This window comes from Xiphophorus couchianus, chromosome 20 (genome assembly GCF_001444195.1).
Source record: "Xiphophorus couchianus chromosome 20, X_couchianus-1.0, whole genome shotgun sequence".
NCBI lineage: Eukaryota > Metazoa > Chordata > Actinopteri > Cyprinodontiformes > Poeciliidae > Xiphophorus > Xiphophorus couchianus.
In genome coordinates this window covers 26326073-26335300 of record NC_040247.1, presented here as the reverse complement: position 1 = coordinate 26335300, position 9228 = coordinate 26326073, and the positions used below count along the sequence as shown (strand labels likewise).

Sequence of the window (9228 nt, the reverse complement as noted above, 5' to 3'; positions counted from 1 at the left end):
GGTGCTCATAACGTTTTATCTGACAGGTACGACACACAAACGTAAAAGTAAATAAACCGATATATTGTTTGCATGTTTGCATCAAATCACCCTGTGAATTTCCCCCCAAAAAAACCATCCTGTGACGTTGCAATTGAACATTTTTTCTTTCTAAAAGACTTAATTATTTTTTTTATATCAGTCATGATAGCTTATTAAGTGCAGAACTCTCAAAATGGAGCAAACACATTTCCTCTTTCCCTGGCTCTATTTCTTTACATTTGCTCCTTTCTGGTTTTAAAGGAACACATGTGAACAATCTATTGATTTGTGGCTATTTAATTTTAAAACTATTCCACACCAGATTATCGATCAACTAGCAGCAATTTAAGGTACAAAGTTTGCTCTCTTACTTTGCTCGCACCTGTTAATGAGCATCAGCTCTGATTTGTAGCCTCGTGTGTAATTCCATCCCATTGAAAAACGTAGCCACCCACCATTAACTTTTCTCCCCCTTTGTAGCAGACAAACAGAATCTGATTGGCTGTCGCACGAGAGCCCGTCTTGTGATTGGCCGCTTCTTGTTTCCGTTGGTGCTATGTAAACTCCCTGACGTTCCTCGGTTTGCTCTGAGACAGACTGGGGAGAATGGCTGCCAGTGGAGGTTAGCAAAGTCTTCATTGTTTTCTCCTCTGACCACATTGAAATAACGCTTTTTAAAGTCACGGCGTGCGTGTTTTAGCAACTGACCGAGCACGGCCTGTTGGACGAGTTAAAAGTCGTGACACGCTGCGTGCTCGTCGGAGGAAGTCATGCCTCTTTATCACTACTCCAAACAGTTGTTTGTCGTTTGCTCGGCTAAGTTGCTAGCGTTAGCTGTGTGGCTAACTTTCGGCCGGTTAGCTCGCTACCCACAGCTGATTGTGTAAACACTTGTTTGTGGCAAGAAACTGACGGCAGACAAATGCCATTCATTAATGATATCAACGCAGTCATTTGGGTGACGTCGTGTTATGTAGCTTGATGGTTTTAAACGATGTGTATGCAGCTACTAAAAACACTTTTTGCCCCTTGTAGCTCGCAATTTTGTGTCAAAGAATGCTTGCTAGCATTAGCTCTCTGCCTATGTGCTGCTAAAAGTTAAGCTTGCACGTCTTCCAACCTAAATGGCAGTATAGCTAATTATTTATAATGAACATATTGCGCTACTCCGTCCCAATTTTAAGTACTTCGGTACTCTTAGGGTTTGTTGTAACTCTTTTTTTTTCCGCTACTAAAACAGACGTCGGGCATTCGACATGTTAGCAAATTAGCTACCACCTGGCGAGACAGTAGTTTCTATTCATCCATTGCCAGCCTTTGTCCTGTCAAGAAGGAGTTGGTGTTGCTTAACACGAGGTATGTGTTGAAAAGTACTTCAAGTCTCTCCAAGACGGCAAAGCTGCGGGTTAGACGTCGTGAGGCCAGTCATGCAGCTCTGACACATGTAATAATAGTTCATGTTGTAATTTAAGGTTCCTATTTTAGGGAAACACCACAGAATTAACTTGGTTATAAACTTGTATATTAAGCACATGTCCCGATTTGAACCTCGACTCGGGAGTTGGAAACAAAACCTAAAGTGAGTTTTACCACCCACATTAGCCTTTAAAACGACTCAGAATAACTTCCAGTCCACTGACACTACAGCCATCGAACTTCATTGTCTCTATTTATTAGCGTCTGACTGTAACGTTGAAAGAAACTCTGAGCCCTCATGCTTTTCAGATGATATGAAAAAAGATTAACTATGTATTCCTTTGTGTCTTAGCCAGAAATTGGAAAACATTTAGGTGTATAAATTTGAGAAGTTCTTAAGGTCAACTAGTAGGAAGGCTCCCCCCCAAAAAATTATTGGAAAGAAATTGTGCTGAGAGTTGCAATGTGGTGTTTTTAATCATTTTCGCCCAGTCATTAAGCAATTACCTATATAGTTTGTATTTTTATTGCAGTGAGATTTTAATCAGGGATGATGAATGGTGCTTCCAATACCTTATCTGACTAAATTTTTTTGTGAACAGAACCGTCTCAAAATAGCTGATTTTGTCTCGCTTATAATATATATTTTCCCTATATATAATATATATATGACTAACGGGGTTTAGTACAGTGTTTCTCAATTCCAGTCTTCACGCCCTCCTGCTTGTTTCAGGTGTTCCCCTTCTGCCACACACCTGGATTGAATCTGTGGGTGATTAACAGGCTTCTGCAGAAGAGGTCATGCAATCATTTGGATCAGCTGTTCTGAAATGCAGACACATCTAAAACATGCAGAGCAGGGGGGGCTGAGGACTAGAATTGAGAAGCACTGGTTTAGTAAGATGTGGAGGTGGTATGATGTGTTGCTCTTTTTAACTTTCAGTGACATTTTAATAAAAAGACTATTGGAACAGTGTTTTGGTTTCAAAACTACATAGATTTTTTGTGGTATCTCTTTAATTCAAACCCGTGGTATATCTTGACGCCTACACCCGACCCTTGCTGAAACACGAGTGTACAGACTTTTGCAGCACTTTTAAGTTGTTGGTTTTTTTTGGTTTTTTTTTTATGCATTCACATATTCTTAAATGGAGATTTTCTATTCTCAGACTTGGGCATTTTAATAAAAAAAACAAAAAAACATTTCTCATCTCAGTTAAATTATTCAGTTTTCTGTTTTAGGTGTAAAAGTATAAATTCGGCTGAGTTATCTCAAAGATTTTCTAAGACATAGTGGAGTGAGGGGAAGAAAGGAGATGCTGTTGAAACGGTGTTATAAATTTCCCATTTTTTTTCATGGCACTGATTTGTTGAGAGTTGGCCTTAATTTCTAATCTGGAAACCTAATCTGAGCAGGATTGGTTTCTAGCCTAACTTGTCACAGTTCCAAGTTAATTCCCCAGGTATTTTGTTTTTTAGTTGTCATTCCAAAAGGTGAAATAATTTTCTCTTTGTATCATTCTTTAGAGGTAGGCAAGCTGTTACAAGTACAAAATGGGACACCTCCAGCCACCAACTACAACGGGGTAGATGCTGTCCACGCTTGCAACATCCTTCAGCAGCTCAAAGCTTTGTACGATGAAGCACAACTCACAGATATTGTCGTAGAAGTGGACCACGGCAAGACTTTCTCGTGCCACCGGAATGTTCTTGCAGCCATCAGCCCATACTTTAGGTTGGAAATGATTTGACATAAAAAAATACTTTTCAGTTTAAACAATGCTAGACATGAATTAGTACGCTTGATTTCATGTTTTTTGGGGGGGTTTTTGTCTCATCTTTAGGTCCATGTTCACCAGCGGCCTTACAGAGAGCAGCCAGCGTGAAGTCAGAATTGTGGGCGTGGAATCTGAATCCATGCATCTTGTCCTTGACTATGCCTACACCTCCAGAGTCGTGCTCTCAGAGTCCAACGTCCAGGCTCTGTTCACGGCAGCCAGCATTTTCCAGATCCCTGCTCTGCAGGACCAGTGTGCCCAGTTTATGATCAGCCGACTTGACCCTCAAAACTGTATAGGCGTCTTCATGTTCGCAGATGCATATGGACATCAGGAGTTGAGGGAACGCTCACAGGACTACATCCGCAAGAAGGTCAGTTGAACAATTTAGGATAATTAAAGGGGACCTGTTATGCAAAGTTAACTTTTTGCATGTTTTTATACTTTCATCTGGGTCTCAACTGATGTTAAAAATAACCCAAGTGTTGGAGAAAAAAAAAAAAATCCCACCCAGCTGTTTTTTGTTATTTTGGTGTCTGGAAAATGAGCCGCTTCAAAAAACTCTTAATTGTTGAGTCAATTGACAGTCACTGTGCCTTCACCTAGCAACCCAAGCGGAGCTCCAGCATGTTTGATCAGCTGGTTTTACTGCTTCAAAAGACAAGTATTTTGTTGCTGTTCTGCTATCCAGAATCGTTTGCTGCATTCTTGTTGGTTGCTTCGGAGGCTCTACTACTGCTTTTCAAAGATGTGCAGTTGTATAATTGTGCATCTGTTTGCAGCCAGTTTTACATGTGAATGTAAACATTAACTTGACATGGAAAGCAGCAGCTCATTTGGATTTAAAGTGACAAGAGGCCTTGAAGCAGCTCATTCTGAAAGTAGATCAAAACAGGCAGAGCTGGCCAGTCTAAAATCTGATTAAGACGGATTTTGTGCAAGAAATGCAATTAACATGTTTTGTATGTTTTATCATACAAAACGTGTATGTTTTCTTGACCTGTTCAAGGAAGCATAATAGGTCACCTTTGTCCTGTAAAAGTCCTCGTTTGCAGTCAGTGTGTTTTTGTGCAGGCCTAAACTTTTCATCTTTTGTGGTAGTTCCTGTGTGTTTCAAGGGAGCAAGAATTTCTCCAGATGACCAAGGAGCAGCTGGTCAGTATTCTAAACAGCGATGACTTAAATGTGGAGAAGGAAGAGCACGTCTACGAGAGCATCGTCCGCTGGCTTGAGCATGACCGACCTGGCCGTGAAGCCAACCTCGCCGAGGTGTTTTCCCAGTGCATCCGTCTGCCCTTGCTGGATGAGGCCTTTCTCAGTCGGATCCCCGCCCCTTTCGCCTGCGCTCTGTCTCTCTCTAAAGACCCCGCCGAGGCAAAAGCTCGTCTCACCGGCACAAACGGCTGTCCACAGCGTCTGGGCATGACAGCCTCCGAGATGGTGATCTGCTTCGACGCGGCCCATAAACACTCAGGTAAGAAGCAGACGGTGCCTTGCCTGGACACAGCCACAGGACGGGTGTTCAAGCTCTGCAAGCCACCCAACGATCTCAGAGAGGTCGGCATCTTGGTGTCGCCAGAGAACGACATCTACATCGCCGGCGGCTACCGACCGAGCAACAGCGAGGTTTGCATCGACCATCGAGCGGAGAGTGACTTCTGGCAGTATGAGCACGCAGGAAACCGATGGCTTCCTCGTGCTCCTCTGCTGAGGGCGAGGATAGGATGCAGACTCGTGCACTGTTGCGGGAAACTTTACGCTCTTGGAGGCCGAGTTTACGAAGGGGACGGACGAAACGCGTTAAAGTCAGTGGAGTGTTACGATGCCAGAGACAACTGTTGGATGGCAGTCGGTCCAATGCCAGTTGCCATGGAGTTTCACAGTGCGGTGGAATATAAAGACCGGATCTATGTCCTCCAAAGTGAGTTTATACTCTTAAAGAAAAGTCTTGTGTCAATCGCTTTATAATCAAAATCTTTTAAAAATCTTTTTCAGGTGAATGTTTCTTCTGCTACGACCCCCGTAAGGACTATTGGAGCCATCTAGCCCCAATGAGCGTCCCTCGGAGTCAAGGTCTGGCTGCCTTGTATAAGAACTGCATCTACTACATTGCTGGAATTTGCAGGAACCACCAGCGCACCTTTACAGTGGAGGTCTATGACATAGAGAGCAACACATGGAGCCGAAAGAGAGATCTGCCCTTTGACCAAGCCACGAGCCCGTATATCAAGGCCATGCTGCTGCAGGGAAAGCTGCACCTGTTCGTACGTGCCACGCAGGTCATGGTGGAGGAGCATGTGTTTCGCACCAGCCGCAAGAACTCCCTTTACCAGTACGACGACGAGGCAGACACGTGGACCAAAGTCTATGAAACCCCCGACCGTCTTTGGGATTTAGGTCGCCATTTTGAATGTGCGGTGGCCAAACTTTACCCACAGTGTCTACAGAAAGTGCTTTGAGCTAAACTATGAACTGGATCTTATTGGGCGGTGCAGAGGAAGTGGTGTCGGTCCTGCCTTGTGCCTGGTGTTACCTTGAGTTTTACACCATGCAGATTTTTTTTTGTTGTTTTTTTTCCTGTTGAGTCTTAAGTTGTTCAAACTTTGATTTAACATGATCAAAATGGGGGTGGGTTTAAAGATTGCAGTATTTATTTTTTTTTTTTTCCTAGACAGCAGCAACTACACACACTGAAGCATGTTTAACAAAACCCTACAACAAATCATAAGTGCAATTATCCTATTTTCACTTGTTGTTGAGCCATGTTTGTCTGTTTTGTTTGAAATTAAAAGTTGATTATTATAATTTTTTTTTTAATGTTTGGCATGCTAATGAGGGTGTTTGGATGACAAAATGCTGTCTGGAGATAAGGATGCTATGCGTCACCATAAAGTGAAAATCTCTCTATATAAATAACTATATAAATTCTAAATTCATACGGGTAAGGAGAGTACCATAGCTCATTACTTGGTTGCTAACTCGGAGGCTTGTTTGTGTGTGCGTGTGGTTTTGTTTTTGCATTTGTCCATGCCTCTCTTCAGCTTATTTTTAAATTGGTTTTGTGAAGTGTGCTTGTGATTTACATTATCGTAGTGTTTTAAAATGCAGAGGCATGTTTGATAGTTTTAGGCATGGGCTGGTACGATAATTCTAAATTTAAAAGACAAATGACTAAGATAACTTGACTATTTCAAATGGATCAAACTTTTCCTACTACTTCAAAAATTAAATTTGCTATTAGTTATAACTGTTTATATCATATGTTGACAGTCAGGTTTAGATGCATTACACAAGTGCCCATTGTATTTAGCAGTGGTTCACAACTTAGTGCAAATATTTAACATTTTTGTCATTCAACTATTCATCAAATAACACAGGTTAGTCAGGCTATCTGCTCTGGTGGCAAGTTTAAAAACCCACATTTTTAATGTCAGTTTTCTATCAAACAAAGTCAACAGTCCCCCACGATATGCTTTGAATCTTTTCTAGTCAATGTTTCAGCTAAAACGATCCAAGACTGGAGTTCAATAATTCTTACCTTGGTGCATTTTGGTGCAACACACCAATGTGTGTTAAAGGCGCCAGTTGACGTGCATTTTGTGTTGAAGTGCACCAAGGTGTTCCCCTTTAGAGTGCTGGGTGGTGCTCCTATTTCACACGAGTGTTCTCGCTTTTTGTAATGGGAAATCTCAAATGGATCAACTTGTCTTTTGGTTAAGCAGTAGGGAAAATCAAAATCCTTGTTCCAACCAGGGTTGATGGTGCAGAGCAACAGGTGGGAGAAGAGTCTATGCTACATACATCTGTATGAAACTGGAATTTGTCAGACCTCGTGTTGAAAAGGACGTCCACCTGTATGAGAAATATCCCATGAAACGTTTCAGGTCCTTGAATCCTTAGTAGTTCAAAGCCTTGGTGTTCCAATAACCGACCCATGCCTAGATTATTTTATGACCCCATCTTCCTTCATAAGCATCAGCATATAAAACCACATTGTATGGAACTAGATCTTTCGTTTCTTTTTTTTGGATACCAATCGAATGCGGCTCACACTTTTATTTTTTGAGTTGGCATCCGTTGTGTGTCATATGCAAATATATTTTAACTTAAGTGAAGTCTTAGAGTATTCACTCTCCACATTGGAGATATAAGGACGGAGTCAAATCTTTGTGCTAACACTAAGTGGCAAGTTCCGACCAACTAACAGGTTTACCTCAGATTCATCGGACGTGGAGAAAAGGGACGTCTTCAGGACGTTTTGTCTTGACAGAACAGCCGTGTAAAAAGCTCTGCTTGGCATTCGGATGTTCGATTGGCTTTCGGCCTCGCGTTGTAATTTTCTAGAAGGTTGACAAAATGCCATTAAAAAAAAAAAAAAGCATTTGAGGTCTTGTAGTCGTTGTGGACATTGAAACTAATTTTGTGGTAGCAATAAATCAAGGAACTGTGATTAGGCTTTATCTTGTATTACCTTAGTGCATTAATGTTTTTGTTTGCTTGTCTTTGCTTGTGGGGTGGGGGAAATGGTAGTACTAGTACCGGTAATTGTTTGGCTGTTCCATGGGTGCAGACTTGGACTGATGTGTATTTTGGTGCATATTATGTGTGATGCCAATGTGCCTGTGGCTAAAAAAAAAAAAAAAAAAAGAGGGGGGCATCCAAATCCACATCTCCTCACGAAGAACATTTGAAATGTCAGCTCAACATTGCACTGAATTACTATTCACTTCGGTTGTCCTTAACTGCAAACTTTACGATATACCCTCAAACAAGACCTACTGCGCAAGGGTCTGGAGTTTGTTCTAACAGCCATGAATCTTTTTTTTTTTTTTACCACGCCGTCACTCGGGCACAAACTGTTGGTGCTGCTTTTTTAGACAATCTTGTGTAAAAAGAAAAAAAAACAACCCACAATCAACTTGTCCTCCCTGTTAAAGTGATTTGATTTTTTTTCCCCCCTCCAGTGCTCAGTTTCCTCATGCAGGTTCTCATGTCATCGAAGCACTGCACGCGTTGTTTGTTGTTGTTGTTTTTTTTGACATTACCAGGAAAGAGTGCCCCTCTATTTTCTAAAAGGTTTCAGTAAATATATAGAGATATAGCAATCAACAAGAAGGTTTACATGGAAATGAATCTTTTAACGAGTCACATTCAGCAAGAACTTTGAGGATATATTTACTTCTCTGAGAGAAGGTCCGCTGTTCGAAAGACACTGAGCTGATTTTAATCACACTGCTTGAACAATAACCTCCAAAAGACACTCCTTCACAAGTGATCTGTGTGGTCCGAGCCTCTCTAACACGGCTCCAACATGGCCACTCGAGAACCAGGAACGGAGAACTCTCAGGATTTCTACTGATACACAGTACTGTATTTAATTTTGTTTTGTGATGTGTAATATACTGTACTATAGGTTTGCTGTACTTGCACAGTTTTCTAAACTTACGTTCAGTTTCTTTTATAACTTGAAAAAAAAAATAGATGTGATTTCCTTTTTCTCGTCTCAAGTGGCTGTTTTATTTTCTTTCCTTATGTGATGATCTAATTTGTTATTGTAGTGTAATCCTCTTATGAGAAAAAAAAAAAAAAAGATTACCTGCACGAGTGCTAAATTAGATTTATTTTTGTCCTGCCCTGTAGTACATTAGCTTTTGTAACATCTTGCTACATCTTTTGATTATTTTTAACACCAGTCTTGCCATAACAACAAGCTAAAACAAACCGCTCTCTGTGTCATAAGACGCTTTGTTCAGATCAGCTATACGTATTGTTCATTGGTGCTATTCCATTGTTTTAATTTCTTGTCCTTACTTTTACTTTAAAATATCTGTTTTGTTTTTTTTCTTTGGGTTTCAGGTTATAATGGTTGTTGAGCTCAACTGTGAACTTCACATTGCACATAAATGAAAAATAATAATAAAAACAATGATTAAGATTGAAGTTTATTTGTTTTACATTTGACGTGTGAGTCATGACTGATGGGGTCTAGACAAGAGAGAAAGAGAGTCAGATG

General features: G+C 40.9%; 1 protein-coding gene across 1 annotated transcript; it reads left to right on the top strand.

Moving 5' to 3' along the window:
• The first annotated feature begins 531 nt into the window (after positions 1 to 531).
• On the top strand, positions 532 to 9155 carry kbtbd8 (kelch repeat and BTB (POZ) domain containing 8). Its single transcript, XM_028003549.1, has 5 exons — positions 532 to 643; positions 2965 to 3172; positions 3282 to 3588; positions 4317 to 5136; positions 5211 to 9155. The coding sequence occupies exons 1-5, from the start codon at positions 628 to 630 to the stop codon at positions 5672 to 5674; spliced, it is 1815 nt and encodes a 604-aa protein (XP_027859350.1). The 5' UTR covers positions 532 to 627; the 3' UTR covers positions 5675 to 9155.
• Positions 9156 to 9228: the final 73 nt, after the last annotated feature.